This window comes from Macaca nemestrina, chromosome 16 (genome assembly GCF_043159975.1).
Source record: "Macaca nemestrina isolate mMacNem1 chromosome 16, mMacNem.hap1, whole genome shotgun sequence".
NCBI classification, from domain to species: domain Eukaryota; kingdom Metazoa; phylum Chordata; class Mammalia; order Primates; family Cercopithecidae; genus Macaca; species Macaca nemestrina.
In genome coordinates, this window is record NC_092140.1 from 22,205,220 (window position 1) to 22,224,792 (window position 19,573).

Sequence of the window (19,573 nt, forward strand, 5' to 3'; positions counted from 1 at the left end):
CTCAATTTAACTAATACTAAAAATAAAAGATTATACACTTTGTCTATACCTTATACAGGACCACTATACTTTTTATGTTTGGTTTGAAAGAATCGTTGCTCCCAAAATACCTAACAGACAACAGGCTGATCAAAAAGTATGCAGTTTACATTCATTCTGAGAATCCTGTGGTGGGTATTTAATATTTCTCTGCTTATATAATAAATGTAAGAGACTGGAAGATACATTATCTCACTATCTGGGGAGGAGAAGAGAGTATCACACAAGAGTGGGAGATCTCTGGGTCAGAGAGAATGATCTGAGAATGGTGGTTTCATGGATTGATGTTGGAGGACTGGAAAAGACTTGCAAAAATAGAAATCAACATTTAATTTGAAATTATTGAAAGCATGTGGTCTTTAGACTTTGTCTTCCTCTAACACCATCATTTCATGAAAGTTATTTAACACATACATCATGAGTGGGTTGCATGTATATAACGTGTGTGTGTTTTGGGAACTGGAAATTCGGAAAAAAATCATATACAGTTAATATGACGGGAAAGAGGCAGACAACAGCAAATTTTTAAAAAGCAAGGGAGCAGAGGTAGGAGTGACCATGTGACTGCAAGCTTTGTGATGTGCAGAAACTGTTTGGGGAGCTTGGATTTCTACAGCACATAAAAAGAAATTTGAATAGGGAATCCTTTCCCCATTTCTTGTTTCTCTCAGGTTTGTCAAAGATCAGATGGCTGTAGATGTGTGGTATTATTTCTGAGGACTCTGTTCTGTTCCATTGGTCTACATCTCTGTTTTGGTACCAGTACCATGCTGTTTTGGTTACTGTAGCCTTGTAGTATAGTTTGAAGTCAGGTAGCGTGATGCCTCCAGCTTTGTTCTTTTGACTTAGGATTGCCTTGGAGATGCGGCCTCTTTTTTGATTCCATATGAACTTTAAAGCAGTTTTTTCCAATTCTGTGAAGAAACTCATTGGTAGCTTGATGGGGATGGCATTGAATCTATAAATTACCTTGGGCAGTATGGCCATTTTCACGATATTGATTCTTCCTATCCATGAGCATGGTATGTTCTTCCATTTGTTTGTGTCCTCTTTTATTTCACTGAGCAGTGGTTTGTAGTTCTCCTTGAAGAGGTCCTTTCCATCCCTTGTAAGTTGGTTCCTAGGTATTTTATTCTCTTTGAAGCAATTGTGAATGGAAGTTCATTCCTGATTTGGCTGTCTGTTTGTCTGTTACTGGTGTATAAGAATGCTTGTGATTTTTGCACATTAATTTTGTATCCTGAGACTTTGCTGAAGTTGCTTATCAGCTTAAGGAGATTTTGGGCTGAGACAATGGGGTTTTCTAAATATACAATCATGTCATCTGCAAACAGGGACAATTTGACTTCTTCTTTTCCTAACTGAATACCCTTGATTTCTTTCTCTTGCCTAATTGCCCTAGCCAGAACTTCCAACACTATGTTGAATAGGAGTGGTGAGAGAGGGCATCCCTGTCTTGTGCCAGTTTTCAAAGAGAATTTTTCCAGTTTTTGCCCATTCAGTATGATATTGGCTGTGGGTTTGTCATAAATAGCTCTTATTATTTTGAGGTACGTTCCATGAATACCGAATTTATTGAGCGTTTTTAGCATGAAGGGCTGTTGAATTTTGTCAAAAGCCTTTTCTGCATCTATTAAGATAATCATGTGGTTCTTGTCTTTGGTTCTGTTTATATGCTGGATTATGTTTATTGATTTGCGAATGTTGAACCAGCCTTGCATCCCAGGGATGAAGCCCACTTGATCATGGTGGATAAGCTTTTTGATGTGTTGCTGAATCCGGTTTGCCAGTATTTTATTGAGGATTTTTGCATCGATGTTCATCAGGGATATTGGTCTAAAATTCTCTTTGTTTGTTGTGTCTCTGCCAGGCTTTGGTATCAGGATGATGTTGGCCTCATAAAATGAGTTAGGGAGGATTCCCTCTTTTTCTATTGATTGGAATAGTTTCAGAAGGAATGGTACCAACTCCTCCTTGTACCTCTGGTAGAATTCAGCTGTGAATCCATCTGGTCCTGGACTTTTTTTGGTTGGTAGGCTATTAATTGTTGCCTCAATTTCAGAGCCTGCTATTGGTCTATTCAGGGATTCAACTTCTTCCTGGTTTAGTCTTGGAAGAGTGTAAGTGTCCAGGAAATTATCCATTTCTTCTAGATTTTCCAGTTTATTTGCGTAGAGGTGTTTATAGTATTCTCTGATGGTAGTTTGTATTTCTGTGGGGTCAGTGGTGATATCCCCTTTATCATTTTTAATTGCATCGATTTGATTCCTCTCTCTTTTCTTCTTTATTAGTCTTGCTAGTGGTCTGTCAATTTTGTTGGTCTTTTCAAAAAACCAACTCCTGGATTCATTGATTTTTTGGAGGGTTTTTTGTGTCTCTATCTCCTTCAGTTCTGCTCTGATCTTAGTTATTTCTTGCCTTCTGCTAGCTTTCGAATGTGTTTGCTCTTGCTTCTCTAGTTCTTTTAATTGCGATGTTAGAGTGTCAATTTTAGATCTTTCCTGCTTTCTCTTGTGGGCATTTAGTGCTATAAATCTCCCTCTACACACTGCTTTAAATGCTTTTTAATAAATGGTGCTGGGAAAACTGGCTAGCCATAAGTAGAAAGCTGAAACTGGATCCTTTCCTTACTCCTTATACGAAAATTAATTCAAGATGGATTAGAGACTTAAATGTTAGACCTAATACCATAAAAACCCTAGAGGAAAACCTAGGTAGTACCATTCAGGACATAGGCATGGGCAAAGACTTCATGTCTAAAACACCAAAAGCAACGGCAGCAAAAGCCAAAATTGACAAATGGGATCTCATTAAACTAAAGAGCTTCTGCACAGCAAAAGAAACTACCATCAGAGTGAACAGGCAACCTACAGAATGGGAGAAAATTTTTGCAATCTACTCATCTGACAAAGGGCTAATATCCAGAACCTACAAAGAACTCAAACAAATTTACAAGAAAAAAACAAACAACCCCATCAAAAAGTGGGCAAAGGATATGAACAGACATTTCTCAAAAGAAGACATTCATACAGCCAACAGACACATGAAAAAATGCTCATCATCACTGGCCATCAGAGAAATGCAAATCAAAACCACAATGAGATACCATCTCACACCAGTTAGAATGGCGATCATTAAAAAGTCAGGAAACAACAGGTGCTGGAGAGGATGTGGAGAAATAGGAATACTTTTACACTGTTGGTGGGATTGTAAACTAGTTCAACCATTATGGAAAACAGTATGGCGATTCCTCAAGGATCTAGAACTTGATGTACCATATGACCCAGCCATCCCATTACTGGGTATATACCCAAAGGATTATAAATTATGCTGCTATAAAGACACATGCACACGTATGTTTATTGCAGCACTATTCACAATAGCAAAGACTTGGAATCAACCCAAATGTCCATCAGTGACAGATTGGATTAAGAAAATGTGGCACATATACACCATGGAATACTATGCAGCCATAAAAAAGGATGAGTTTGTGTCCTTTGTAGGGACATGGATGCAGCTGGAAACCATCATTCTTAGCAAACTATCACAAGAACAGAAAACCAAACACCGCATGTTCTCACTCATAGGTGGGAACTGAACAATGAGATCACTTGGACTCGGGAAGGGGAACATCACACACCGGGGCCTATCATGGGGAGGGGGGAGGGGGGAGGGATTGCATTGGGAGTTATACCTGATGTAAATGACGAGTTGATGGGTGCAGCACACCAACATGGCACAAGTATACATATGTAACAAACCTGCACATTATGCACATGTACCCTACAACTTAAAGTATAATAATAATAAATTAATTAATTAATTAATTAATTTAAAAAAAAAAGAAATTTGAATTACTTTAGTTAAAACTTTAAGATGTGGAAATCCAATGTGATATCTGTGCCTAAGACAGAAATTTTAAATACATACAAAATGCAACATGATATATATCCTCTCTAAGTGTGTACACATGTTGGTATGATGTATTCATAAGGGAAAATAAAAAAAATACAAAATAAAGAACTGCATGTGAAGAGATATGCAGACACCTTAATAATCAGAGAGGACCACACGTTTAGAAAACAAGATACATCATTATTAGTTCAGTAAAACTTTTAAAATTCTGACAATACTTAAGTGTTAGGAAAAGTATGAAAATATGAGAATGTACACAAACTACTGGAGTGAGTTTAAATTGGTTTTGCTACTTAGAAGAGCAATTTAAAAAATACCTAGTAAAGTAAACAAGTGCATAGCCTATAAACCACAACTGTGCTTCTACGTGTGAACCTTGGAGAAACATGTACCCATGGAGATATGATCAAGAATGTTCACTGCAACATTTCAAGTGCAAAAACAGGTTAAAATTATTAAAATATCCATCAACAGAATAAATAAATGTCACATATTTATAAAAATGAATTTTATAAATCAAATCAAATGGATAAAAGGGATGGATAGACATACAGATTAATCTCAAAAACATAACTAGATGTAATATCACAAATGTCCTGTCCTTTTACTCAACACGTAAGTAGCGTTCAAGAGTCATCTCTATGATTCTCCCTGCATAAGATAAATGAATATAAGCATGACTGTAGTCCCAGCTCAGGAAGCGGAGGTTGGAGGATTATTTGAGCAACACAGTTTGAGCCCAGGAGTTTGAGAAATTGAATATCTTATTTTAAAAAGCAGGTGAATTGAGAATGAGAATATAAATGTAATTTGTGTATTTTCTTCCTTTATGCTAACAGATACCAGCTACTGTTAAGGAAGAAGAAAGAAGGAGGGAAGGAGAGAGAGAATCTCTTGTTTTATTTCACAAGTCTTCTTGCTAAGTATCATTCATTTATTCATGCAGTTCATTTAATTATATTTGCTGAATATCTGCTCTGAGTTTCAAAAATTAAAAACAAATAGCAAAATGATAAATATCTGATTAAATGTCAACTCATCTAGCCAATAGATGTACAGTTCTTACAATGAAAAGGGAAAGCGTGTTTATTATAAAATCAAGAACTCTTTCACCAGCTATAAGCAAATTACTGTGCTTGCAAGATGAGATTACCATAGCCACAAGTGATATTATCATAACTATTATCTGTCAGAATTAAAACAACTAAAAGTTTACTTCTTAAAGTTTAAAAAAGAAACTTGGAAAAGTAAACCTGATCTTAGATCTATAGTTAATATTTTTCTACTATTGATATTATTTCATGTGAAGCAAGCTTTATTTCCAGCTGAAAAGTAATGTAAGCTCTTGCAACTTTTATCTAGAACACGAAAATTGCTTGGTTTCTCATAATTAATATGAGCCTGCTGACACAGATTCAAAAGAAACAATTTTTAACATTTCAGAGATAAAGGATAGTTGAAAAAAGACCAATTGCACTGATAGCTGCTGTATTAGATAACACACTAAACCATGCACTGCCTAAAACTGAACAAGGAAAAGAATGCGATCCCATTCAGAATGCCATTGACATAAAAACTTTCATGTGCCCCTTTATAGTTTAGAAATTAATAAACTAATAAATACGTGGACATATTAGGAGTCTAGTGATCCAATAAAAGTAAATTGGATTTAACATTTTGACACTGTGTACAGTCTAGTACCTAATGATGCTGGCACCCAGTAGGTGCTCAAAAGATATATTAAATGCATCAACAGAGGAATAAAAGAAAGGAAGAAGATGGAGGGAGGGAGGAGAGAGGAAAGGAATCTCTCATTTTATTTCTGAACCATTTTCTTGCTAAGTACCATTCATTCATTCATTCATTCCTTTATTCATACAGTTAATTTACTTACATTTGTTGTGTATCTGATCTCAGTGCTAGAGATAGAAACAAGCAAGTCTCCCCAACACTACCAGCATAGGCTGCCTGTTCTCTTAACCTTAATCAAGTAATTCTTAGTGTTAAAAATAGCCATACGTCTTTATCCTTCCTAGGAATTTTTTTTTTTTTTTTTTTTTTTTTTTTTTTTTGAGATGGAGTCTCGCTCTGTCGCCCAGGCTGGAGTGCAGCAGCGCAATCTGGGCTCACTGCAGGAAAAATTTTAAATATAGTCCACTTCTGTAAAGCATAGCTGAAGTGACTTAAATAAGATTAATGTACTCTATGCTTGATATTGTAACATTTATATAAATCTATTTGCTCTCATATTCATTAATTTTTTTTTTTTTTTTTTTTTTTTTTTGAGACGGAGTCTCGCTCTGTCGCCCAGGCTGGAGTGCAGTGGCGCGATCTCGGCTCACTGCAAGCTCCGCCTCCCGGGTTCACGCCATTCTCCTGCCTCAGCCTCCCGAGTAGCTGGGACTACAGGCGCCCACAACCGCGCCCGGCTAATTTTTTGTATTTTTAGTAGAGACGGGGTTTCACCGTGGTCTCGATCTCCTGACCTTGTGATCCGCCCGCCTCGGCCTCCCAAAGTGCTGGGATTACAGGCGTGAGCCACCGCGCCCGGCCTCATTAATATATTTGAATATTAACTATGTCCTGTGTCTTTTACTATGTGTGTGTGTGTGTGTGTGTGTATATATATATACACACACTTTAGTTTTACAGTAGCAGCTATATGATAGCTATACACTTTACAGTATCTGTTAGCATAAAGGATAAAAATCCATAAGTTATATTCATATTCTCAATTCATCTGCTTTTTAAATATATTTAATATCAAGGATATTCCTACATTTCATTAAAAATAGAAATCTATTTTTTAATAAATTCCTGAATCTAATATTTCAACCCCAGAGGACAGGCTTGCCAATCTTTCAAAAACATATAATCAAGGAATAAAAATTTAATTAGTCAAGAGATGAAATCAAAAAAATGTTAATTTTTGTTCTAACTATCCCTTACAGTTAGACTCTAGCAATAACATTCATTTTTTAGAATTTTACATTTCCAGTTATATAGAGAGCTGGAAATTTTCCAGAATAAAGACTTAGTATCTACCATATATTTTAGAAATATATGAGCATAATGAAGTTGAGAGAAATAGGAAAAGTTTCATTTCTAAGGAAAGATATAACATTTTAACCTTATCTTCTAAATATTAAAACAAAACACAAGCTTCCAATAGTGTCTTCCAAAATATTATTTTTTACTTTTTGAAAGTCATGTTGAAATTTTTGCATAGTTAAAAATTACAAAACTAAATTTCATTATTTTATTTAAACAGAGACTTAAAAACTGAAAAATATATAAGCTGGAAAAGAGTTGCTTTTTTACAGATGACATATTCTCCGTCAACTTCCCCTATTTCTCCATGCATCACACCATACTGTCATGTATAAATAAACAAAACATTTATAATAAATTTCCAAAATATTTTTAAAGCAGAAAATCTTATAGTCATAGCAAAACCACCAATGGGAAACAAATTCTCGTATTATCCCAGGCTGTTCTGCTTTATTCATGAACATTACTAAGCCCCTGAAAATGAAGAACAGTTATTGTTTGCACTGTGACAAAGCCAACATTCCTCCTTGCAAACAGCACTACTTATTTATGAACAGCAACTGACATAAGGATAGCAGTTTGCTTTTTCTGCCCTATAAAATACTGCATGGACGATTGCCCTTAGAATATAGTGAAGTCCCAGGTCATAATCATGAGTCCTTCTAAAAACAGATTTTTGGCCAGGCATGGTGGCTCATGCCTATAATCCCAGCACTTCGGAAGAACAAAGTAGGTAGATAGGTTGAGCTCAGGAGTTCAAGACCAGACAGGGCAACATGGCAAAACCCCATCTCTACAAAATATCAAAAATGAGCCAGGCAAGGTGTCATAAGCCTGTAGTCCTAGCTACTCAGGAGGCTGTGGTAGGAGAATCACTTGAGCCTGCGAAGTTGAGGCTGCAGTGAGCCATGTGATCACATCATTGCACTTTGGACTGGGCAACAGAGTAAGACCCTGTTTCAAAAATTAATAATAGAAAAAAATGAAAATAAATAAAAAATAAAAGCAGATTTTTGTCTGTTTTGTTCATTTTAAGAAAATGTGGGCCGGGCATGGTGGCTCACGTCTGTAATCCCAGCACTTTGGGAGGCCGAGGTGGGTAGATCATGAGGTCAGGAGTTCAAGACCAGCCTGGCCAACATGGTGAAACCCCGTCTCTCTACTAAAAATACAAAAATTAGTTGGGCGTGGTGGCACGCGTCTGTAATCCCAGCTGCTCAGGAGGCTGAGGCAAGAGAATCACTTGAACCTGGGAGGCGGAGGTGGCAGTGAGCAGAGATCGCACCACTGCACTCTAGCCTGGGTGACAGAATAAGACTCCGTCGCAGAAAAAAAAAAAAAGAAAAAGAAAGAAAAGAAAAGAAAAGAAAGAAGGAAAGAAGCAAGGAAGGAAAATCTGCCTAAAGCAAACACAAATACATTTCTTTAAAAAACAGAGGAGTTGTCCTAGAGGCTAATTCTAGCCTAACTGGAATATACATAGGCAGTGGACTACAGGGCCCAGTGTGAATTCACATAGGATAATCTTAGGTCTCTTCTAACAACAGCTGTCAGCATGGCTTCCTCTCTCCCGCATGCATTTCTAACCTCCCAGCTTTCATCTAACAACAGTGTGACCTCTGCTAAATCCACAGACCCAAGTGATCATCCTCATTGACTGTATTCAAAGGATTGCTGCAAAAAATATGTTTCCGTGGGGTCCCATAAGGTCCATGAGGGAAGAGACCATACTACATTCCAGTCCAATGTCTTTTATAACCTACAATATAACTCGGAAAGCAGATTAATATTGTTGAACTAGGAAATATAAACGAACTATTTGAAAACTAAAAAATCAAAATGTAGCAAATTTACTTATATCATTTGAGAAGTTAATTGATTTCTCTATTAAATTTCTCTCAAGTAGACTGTTTCCCAAGAAAATGTATTGACTGCTTCCTTCTTATAAAGGCTTTATATTGTTTTCAGATATTTTAATTGCACAGAAACTAGATGGAGGGCATTTTACTTAATGATAAGGTAGCCTGATCATTTATGGTATGGCAAATTGATCCCTCGTATTGCTTTTGGCATATATATTTAAGCTTGTTTTTACGGAAATAAGCTTAAAGCTACTTATTGAATTTGATAAAAGTAGGTATTCTTATAAGGGAATTTGGTTCCAGAAAAGTTAGCCTTTAGGCAAATTTCTTTTAAATTTGTCTTCCCTTGTGATTCTTAAGTAAAACTTGACATCTACTAAGGAAGAAATAATTTATTATTAAAAAATCATATTTAAGAATGTCTCTATACTTTTTATAATTAATTTTAAATAGCAAAACTCAACCTAATGAATAAAGCAGATATAATTTAGTAAACAGAAAACAAAGGTTTACATAAAATTAGCTGACACTTCAGTAGAGATGATCTCCTTAATATATATTTCTACTACTGATCTAGTTATCACTAAACTTTTAGCAGTATCACCAAAATTTTTCACTAGCCTCGATCCACCTTAAAAGTCTAAATATTCCAGGTTTCCTAACCCTTTGAACATAATGTGCTCTATCTTGATCACATATCCCAGATTCAATATGAATCCAGTTCACCGTTTTAAGCATATGACCACCTACCACAAACTCCCTGTTCTGCTCAGACTGATATATTCACTGCATGGCCTCCAAAATATATATTCCATATTGTACATACTATCCTTTTCATGAGAAGAAAATATAATTTTCTGTAGATGGTTAACGGCTTCTAACTCAGCTAAATCACAAATCTTTGTTTAAAATGTATATCAGTAAATTGTCCTCCAACAATTTCACATGAATAAATCCTACAATAGAAATAAAGTTGTTTTGTGGGGCATCTAAAAAAGTAGCTAAATTAATAAAACCTTAAAATCTGACATTTCACACTTCCTACAAAAAAGCATTAATTCATCTTGAACTACACTTTAACTTAAATTTTATTCTGATTTATTGCATTTATTTTATTTAATAACTATCATTTAAAAAATTAAAGGGCTCTGTGATTTACTTATATATGTACACAAAGCAAATCATTCAAATAGATTGACATTAATATACTTATTTAAAAGGAATACTAACAGAAGTTATATTCTGCACTGAACAAAAGTAGTAATTTGAAAAGCTGTATAATCTAGATATTTTCATTCTAGTCATATACAGAATAGCTAATGCTTTATAAGAGGAAAAATAAATTACGCTATTTTATTGTAGTAATAAGGAATTTTATAGAAGAGATGACTAAAATAAGAAAAAGATCATGTATTTTTCAGTGTGTCTTGTAATTTTATAACCCATTAATTTTATATCTGAACATATTGCTTGAATTAAGGTTGAGTTCTTGTCTTAACTGACCCTTAAACATCCAATTAACATTTCCTATTTTACTATTTATCAGACTTGCTTGCACTTTGATATATTCCACTGGTGTTCTTATGAAAACCATATGAGGTTATAGAGAGGAAATTTCAAGAGTATTTCTTCAAATAACGGGGGCCTGTTGGGGGGTTGGGGGCAAGGGGAGGGAGAGCATTAGGACAAATACCTAACGCATGCAGGGTTCAAAACCTAGATGATGGGTTGACAGGTGCAGCAAACCACCATGGCACATGTATACCTGTGTAACAAACCTGCATGTTTTGCACGTGTATCTCAGAACTTAAAGTAAAATTTTATATAAAATAAAATTATGTGATATCCAAAAACAATTTAATAGACGAATCTATAATTATCCAGTTAAAAGCAATGAAATTTTATGTTATAGAACTTTTCCACGAAATCTAATAATTATGTCTGTTCGTATTAAAGTACAGCTATGGGTCAGAATGTTGGCAGACCTGGAAGAACCCTATAGCAGTATATATTTCCAATGATCATTTCACTAATATAACAGTCCAACTCGGTTTCCCCAGTCCCACTCAATATATATGCCCACAATGACCTCAGAAACAAGTTTCGAAGGTTAGAAAAAGTTAGAATCTCATTTTATACCAGAATATTATGTAAATACAAGGAAATAAACCCAGTCAAGTTTGCCAATGTAACTATCTTAGGCAAATTACATAACACAGCCGGTCCTTAGTTGCAGAATTCAAGATCCACTTACCTTGAAAAGCAGCTGCATTTCGAGATATTAGAAACTTTAATGCAGAGCTGGATGTTTGAAGGAACTGCTGCATATCCTGGTGAGCTGCAATCTGATATCTTTCCTCCATCTTCCTGGTGCAACATGTAGGCTTTTTGGATATGCAAACCTGAAGATCAGGTCCTGGAACACACCACATTTTTCAGAATGATTACCTGTCCATTTAACAAGTATGACATGTTTTATATCAGGTGTTATGACCAATCCTGCACACAAAGGACTCACATTCTATGCGAGGAATGGATTTTCTAGAGTACTTGCCGCAAGAAAGTTTCTCCATTGCCCATGAACACAGTCATGAACACAATATTCTGAACCGTTAACTCTTTGCTCAAATATTATATTAACTTCTTGGTCAAACATTAAGTATCTCCACTCAATAGAAAGCAAATTAACTATTATGTAAGTACAGAGTTCAGTCAAGAAAAAGATTTTGTGTGTGTGTGTGTGTGTGTGTGTGTGTTTTGCTTATTTTATCAATTCAGCCAAAATTGTTCGAAATAAATATGTTACAGATAATTATGTGGACTAAAAAAACTGCTTTTCATGGAGAAATGGAACCGAATTTTGAACATCACATAAAGGTCAAACAACTTGACCTGATTGCTCAGCTGCCATCAGGCTTGTGCTGCTTGCGAAGTAGGCGATCTCTACGATAATGACATGCTGGGAGATCAAGGCCCCCATGGGCCCAAGCTCAGCACCCAAGATTCCACTTACTATATAGCTGGTGAGAGACAATTCTCACCATTAAAAGCACTTTTTAGTTGTACAATCATATTTAGAAAAATCCTGTGAAGATGTATATTCCATGAAATGCAAAGTTATTAAGACATCTAACCATAGTAAGCATTATGGTTACCAAAAAACCTTTGCTAGTATCACTAAACTCTCATCCTGCTAGGGACCCAGGACAAGCACCTATATGCACAGTGGATATGCTAGAGGACAAAGAGGAAAAGATGTGGAGCACAGAGAGTGAGTGCCCAAAGAGGAAACCTGATGGAGAGAGTTGATGTGAGCCCCAGGGCATTCCAAGGCTACTAGATTATACATAAAGCTCAGGACAATTTTATTCACGTGATGGCCTAATATAATACAGTTATTTCCTTACTTTAGAATAAGAAGAAGAATTGTGGCCCTAAATCTCTGGGAGTTTCACAGGTTCCACATTAGTTCTTCTTCAACCAGTTTTAGATCAGCAAAATAGGTGCATGCACACAGACACACACACAAGACGTATGCACCTAACAGCCACCTTTCAAGCTCTTCCTACTTTTTCACACAGAGTTGGCCTCAGGTCTCAGGTTTCCAAAAGTTGTTTCTGGGTCAGATGAAAATACGTGAAACCACTCTGAGCTTCCTGTCAACATGAGACACCAAAATCTCTAACAATTTTGGCTGTAGTTTAAGTCAGACAAATAACAAATGACAGAATTTCAGCACTTTACAAAGGCTAAGAAGCATAAAATATTCATAAGTGTCACAGTAGGTAACATTTTGGCAATTGTTTTTCACTTATCTTACCTAAAGTTACCAAAGAGCAAATTCTACTTCAAACAGTAAAATTGTTTGGAAAAAAAAAAAAAAAAAAACAAAGCTATCTTCTCAACTTTATTCCTAAATTGAAGGATTGAGGAATTAGCATCCAGAGAAAAGCAATAACAGAGACTGAGGAAAGGAATTAATGAATAAATCTTAAAGTTTATAAATATATTTAGTGTAGGAAAGACTGCTGAGGAACAAAAAGAACAATAACAGCAGATCATAGCAAACATCTCTTTGGAATTTAAATATCTAACACTGTTTTGTTAGACCAGTTCCTAAACATGGCCTGTGAAGGCCTCCAAGTTGTGACCCCTACTTTCCTCCCTCCTTCTTCAGTCTCATCTCCGGAAACACTGGCCATTGTACTCTTCCTATCACACTCTGGCCTTATTTCAGCTCTCCATGTTCACCAAGCTCTCTCTTGCCACACAGCCATTTTCCATGGTCTTCTCTCTGTCTCAAACACCCTCACCCTACCTGTTCTCATGCACGCATGCAGCAAACCCTCATTTATTTCATCCCCACCTATTTTTCTTTACATCTTCACTCAGTCTTTCCAAGGGGAAGTTTCCTTAAGCCCCCAGACAGCTCAAGCTCCTATTACACATTCCTGGAGAGCTACATACCTCTCCATTGCACTTAACAGGGTTGCAATTTTATACTCTTTAATATGACTACTAATTAATTATTCCTGTGACCTATACTGTAAAGCTCCACACAGGATTTTTTGCTAATGATCATATCCCAATTGCCCAGCACATTGCCTAAGACATCATAAACACTCAATTTTCATTCATTAAACCAATAGTTAAGAATCTGCCATGTATATGCATTATCTCATTTAACCATCACATCAACCCTGTGATAGAGGTGCCATTACTACCACAGTTTACATATGAGGAAATGGAGGCATAAAGAGGTTTGAAAACTGTCCGGCATCACATGCCTACACACTACAAAATGGTAGCGCTGGTGTTTGGAAACAGGCAGGCTAATTCCCAAGCTCTAGTCCTCACCATTACTCCACTAAGAGGAAAATAACTGTCTTAAGTCTGTAAATGTTTGTTTACAGACAAAACTGGCCATTTTCCACTCCTGTTTTGAAAGAAGTTATCTGTTTGGTAAGTTACAAGAAAATAAATTTCAGGTTAAGAATTACCCATGAAGTTTTATTTAAAGTAAAATAGGCTAAAATATATAGAGTTCCCATTTGCCTTTTTGCCCAAATTTTAAATGGTAGAAAGTATACCTAAAAAGATGTTACAAATTGCCTTGACTGCTATTCTAAACATGGTATAAGAGGGAAACCGTCATGTCTTAGCAGCCACTCTGAGAAAGCATGTATAGCAATTTAGACCACTTAGCATAAGTACCTTTGTCAAGTCGATAACAGCCTGCATGGATTAATTCCGACTTTCACGTAGAATCTTGGACATTTGTAATGACAACATTAAACTAAATTCCAAACCAAATTAAGACCATACTTGAAAGATCAACTTATCTCTCCTTGGCACATTTCCATCAGTATCACTTATAAGATAAGCTTAAATAATTCAGAGTTGGGGTCACAGTGAAAACGGAAAAGAGTTGACAGGAAATGTGTTCCCTAAGTTACTATATCAGTCCAAAAGACAGACAAGATGAACAAAATCCACAGGGAAAGAGCCATCTTTTACATTCTGTTCACAGTATCAGCACAAAGGGCATAATAAGATGTTTGGGTGACATAAAGCCCAGGCTCCTATTGTAAATAGAACAGGCATCATAAGAAAGCAAAGCTAAAGTGAACCCAGATACGATTATGCATGGTAACTAGAGGTCTCTGAAGATTTCAACGCCTGGCTTCGAGGAACACGGCATGATCCCAGAATTCCATGAGACAGCAAGAGTACACAACCCAGGCTCTGGAGTGACAGTCACGTTTCTAAACAATAAAATCAAACTACAAAGGAAACAGAGTACTAAAAACAAAACTAAAAATAAAACAGTATATGCCTCAATGAAGGAGACTTCAACCAGAATTATGGGGATATTTCTGAATTCTCACCCAGAAGCAGCAGTAGTGGTTAACACATCTTCCTTTCAGTTCTCTAGCATAAGAAATTTACAGATTATCTACCTGCTTGTATATTTTTAATATGTTAAATAGAAATATCAGGAGGCATTCTGGAAATATGGTGGCAGTGGCAGTGGCAGCATCCTTTTCACTATCTCCAAATCCCCACATAAAACCAGATAGAACTAGAAAACCGACCCCCAAAAAACAAAAACAAAATCAGATGACATGATATCCCCACAAACTTTAAAATACAAACAGAATGGGGAGAAACCAGCAATAGGCACAAGATCTTCATGGTATCAGAGGAGGGCACAGGGTAGAAGAAAGATGCAATGGAGGAATGTCTGAAGGATCTGAGATCAGGAGAACCCCAAACTACTGAGCAGGAGTCACAGGAATGCACAGAGACCCACTTGAGAATACAGTCGCTCCCCACTTAACCATGGTTCCACTTTCCATGCTTTCAGCTCCCCACAGTCAATCACAGTCTGAAAATATTAAACAGGAAATTCCAGAACTAAAAATCTCATAAGATTTTGCCCGGGTGTGGTGGCTCATGCCTGTAATCCCAGCACTTTGGGAGGCCAAGAGCAGATCACTTGAGGTCAGGAGTTTGAGACCAGCCTGGCCAACACGGCAAAACCCCATCTCTACTACCACTACAAAAATTAGCCGGGCATGGTGGCATGTACCTGTAATCCCAGATACTCAGGAGGCTGAGGCAGCAGAATCACTTGTACTTGGGAGGTGAAGGTTACTGTGAGCCAAGATCACGCCACTGCCCTCAAGCCTGGGGGACAGAGTGAGACTCTGTCCCAAAAAAAAAAAAAAAAAAAAAAAAAAAAACCCAGAAACTCATAAGGTTTAAATTGCTTGCTATTCTGAGTAGTATGATAAAATCTCATGCTTTCCTGATCCATCCCACCTAGGGAGTCGATCATCCCTTTGTCCAGGAGATCTCCGCTGTCTATGCTCCACACTCATTAGTCACTTTCTAGCCCTCTTGGTGGTCAGATCCACTGTCCCGGTATGGCAGTGTTTGTGTTCAAGTAACCTTTATTTTACTTCAAAATGGCTCCAAAGCACAAGAGTAATAATGCTGGCAATCTGGATTTGCCCACAGTGCTTCACTTACGTGAAAAGGTAAAAGTTCTTCAGTTAATAAGAAAAGAAAAAATAACGATATGCTGAGTTTACTAAGATCTACATAAGAATGAATTTTCTATCCATGAAATTGTGAAGAAAGGAAAAATAATTTGTGCTAGTTTTGCCATCGCAATTCAAACTGAAAAGTTACGGCCACAGCGCATAAGTACTCAATTAAGATGGAAAAGTATTCAATGTGTGGGTGGAAGACATGAACAGAAACATGTTCTGACTGACAGCAATTGCATTTGGTTCTATCTGATGCTTCAGGGATCTACTGTGGGTCTTGGAACATATTCCTTACAAGTAAAGGTGGCTCCTGTAGCAGTTGAAACTGGGAGAATTTTGCCCCCTCAATCATTAAATGTGTTCTATCCATCCATGATAGAAAAGAAGGAACAAGAGCAGTCCCCACCCCAGTAAACTCTTACACAGGTCCAGCAGGGCTTCTTTCCAGGACAGAATCACACACAACAGAGAAAATTCTGTAAGTGGAATCAAAATGCAACAGAAAAGGGATTCAGGACACAGAGAAAGTCTAGCCCAAAGTGCAAAGGAAAATAAATCCAGAAAATAACATAAAACAAGCTTCCACATTTTTAAACACTACACAAAAACAACAGAAGAGGAAGCTCTGCAATGTTAGAGAAGCTATGCTGAAGCCTGTCTGAATAAAAATGTTAAGTAAAACAAACACTAACTTTATATAAAATGAACAACAAAAATATTAAGGTCATTACTCTGCGTTACTATAATAAAAAAGAGAATAAGAAACAGAATAATATCCCACAGACAAGAAAACATATGCCGGAATGATAAGCTCCCCTCCAAAAAAGATAAAAAATTTAGCCATACTATTTCAAAACAAGCTGAAAGACAATGACACAAAATATGAAAGAACAACATATGTCAGAATTTTAAAACTCAGATATGAGGTGATAGTACTCAGGATAAAAACTAAAGATGAAAGAAAATAATTCTAAATGAAGCCTCACTAGAAGGAACACAAGAGCCAATCACACAAACGTAATACCTTAAGAGAAATAGAAAATTAAAAATAAAAACTTTGAAAAATCAAAAAGAAGGAAAGAATTTGGAAGATAGCGACAACAAATACCAAAGTGAGATATTGATCACGTGAGCCCCTGAAGAAACAACAGGATAAATACTAAAAACTGTACTTCATGTCACTGAAATTGTTGTGAATCTAATATGGGATAAACAAATAAGCAGTTTTTGAATGTAATTCTGTCTTCTAATTCCATCCTGCATTCTTGAAAATCCGGATTATTAGTGTGGAAGAACGGAGATACAGACATGATAAAGAAGAAGTTAAGTAAGACTCTGTAATCTTGAATTTGAATTAGAACTAATATGAACTCATAAAGAAGTTTACCTTTAAAAAGTATGTAATTCCTACCTTCCCCAAAAAGACCCCAAAACAACCACTAAACAGATAGCAAAGGGCATTCCTCATGCCCGGATTATGGTCTTGAAGCACCATTTCCTCAAGAAGAAATCAGTGCTTCTTGAAGAAATGGCTCATTCTTCTGGGGCAGAAAATCTGTCAGATGACAGTCTGACTAAAACATCTTATGCAGCAGATAGCAAAGAATCTATCAAATAACTACAAGGCCATATCAAAAGAACACAGGAACTATGTTAGTCTGCTTGGGCTACCATGACAAAATACCACGGACTGGAGCTTAAACAACAGAAATGTATTTTCTCATAGTTCTGGAGGCTGGAAGTTTAAAGTCAGGGTGCCCACTGGGTTGGTCTCTCGTTGGCTTGCATATGACCATCTTCTCTCTGTGCCTTCACATGGCCGTTTCTCTGTGCACGCAGACTCCTGGTGTCCCTTCCTCTTCTTCTGATGACAACAGTCATATTGGATTAGGGTCCTACCCTTGTGGCCTCATGTAACCTTAACTACCTGCTTAATCTCTAAGTCCATCTCTAAATACAATCATATTGGGAGCTTTAATATAAATATTGGGGAGACACAATTTTGGTTATGAAAGAAGCCACCTTCAAAATGTTTGCAGTGGCCAAATATGAGACAATTTGAGCTTTAATAATAATTGTAACGGATTGCAACCAACCAAATATGCTTAAATCCATGGGACTGTATTGATTGTTTTAAGTCTGTCAGCTTTGGAGGATGATGAGGGAAGATTATATTAATTTGGAAAATAGTAAATAAAAAGAAAGAAGCAAATAGGTATCCTGCCTTTTGGATATGAACCGTATCAGTAAATAACCAAACAGCAGACAGAAGAAGCCTCTCTTCATAATAAATAATAAGAGAAATAATAAAATGTGAATGTCACCATTAATCTCCAAGGAACTGATGGATATAGGCGTTAAGCAACAGTAGCTGCTAAAATCACAGAGACAACCAGACCTTAAGTGCCTTCTACAGTCCCTGCCAAATACCAACTAATGTCTTGCTGAAGGAATCAAACCTGAGTCTGATCTTGTCTCTGAATCCAGCTGCCAAAATGGAAGAAACACAAAGCACTAAGGAACATTTTTGTTGCTACCATGAGTATGCAATCAGCAATATACAGACTGGAAAACTCTGAAAGCCAAGTGGTCCAGATTCTCAACCGATATATAAGGAAAAGAAAGAGATGGAGGGAGACCTGGTATGTTACAAGAGTTATACAAAATAATAAAGTTCTAGAGATCTGTTGCACAATACTGTGCTTATAGATAGCAATACTATAACACACACATAAACATTTATTAAGAGAGTAGATGTCATGTTCTATATTTTCATCATAAAAAAAGGAGAGACATAGAAGATATAACAAATGTTCTTTTAAAATGGGCAACACATGGAGGTGATAAAAACTACTTTTTAACAACAAAAGAAATCATTATACAAATAGTATAGTGGTAACTTAGTGATAAGAGAATATTTTGTTAATAGAATGGGACTCATAGAAGGACTTTCAAGATACTGCCAAAAGTTTCAAGTTTTCAACCTGGGTGGTAGTTACAAGGATGTTCAACTTATAATAACTTATTAAGCCATACATTTGTCTGACTTCCTGTGTCTGTGATTTATTTTATAATAAAAAATATTTTTAAAGTAGGATTGCTGGTTGATAATACGCATTCTCCTTTTATTTCAACTTTTGCCTCTCCTCTAGTTAACTCACAGGATTTTTATAATTGTAGCACGTTAGCTTTACTGATGGTAGACATAGGGAAGAGTCTTTGGTACCAATAGGTTGAGATCAAGACATATTTACCAGAGTGGATGTTACATGTTATGAAATACCAAATGCTCACCAGATGAAAACAGAGCCTTGAAATTCACAATAGAAAACTGATAATTGGTAAACTTGCTCCTCCTACCTTTTCTAAGACTATCTTCCTTACAAAATACATTCAAGAACTGAGAGGAGTTTTGGAAATGTTATAATGGCAGAAGGGTTTTGACTGACACACATGTAATCTTTCATCTATATAGAATAAAAAATACTTAAGACCATTGATCTAGAACAATCTGCTGAGAGCTAGCCAGCATCTGTGCCTCCTGCTGGAATTTTCTTTGAAAATCCAGGAAAGCAAAGGTCCCAGGAAAGCAAAGTTTTCTCTCTTCTACTGAAAATGAATTTGATGGTGCAAAGGTGCAAGGTTTGCAAA

General features: G+C 36.4%; 1 protein-coding gene across 1 annotated transcript in view; it reads right to left on the reverse strand.

The window, feature by feature from the left end:
- Nucleotides 1-19,573, reverse strand: part of LOC105477190 (glypican 5) — a 1,465,510-nt gene that overhangs the window by 1,409,843 nt on the left and 36,094 nt on the right. Inside the window, exon 2 of the mRNA XM_071081156.1 lies at nucleotides 11,122-11,283. Within this exon, the coding sequence (XP_070937257.1) occupies nucleotides 11,122-11,283 (162 nt within the window). The remainder of the gene's footprint in view (nucleotides 1-11,121; nucleotides 11,284-19,573) is intronic.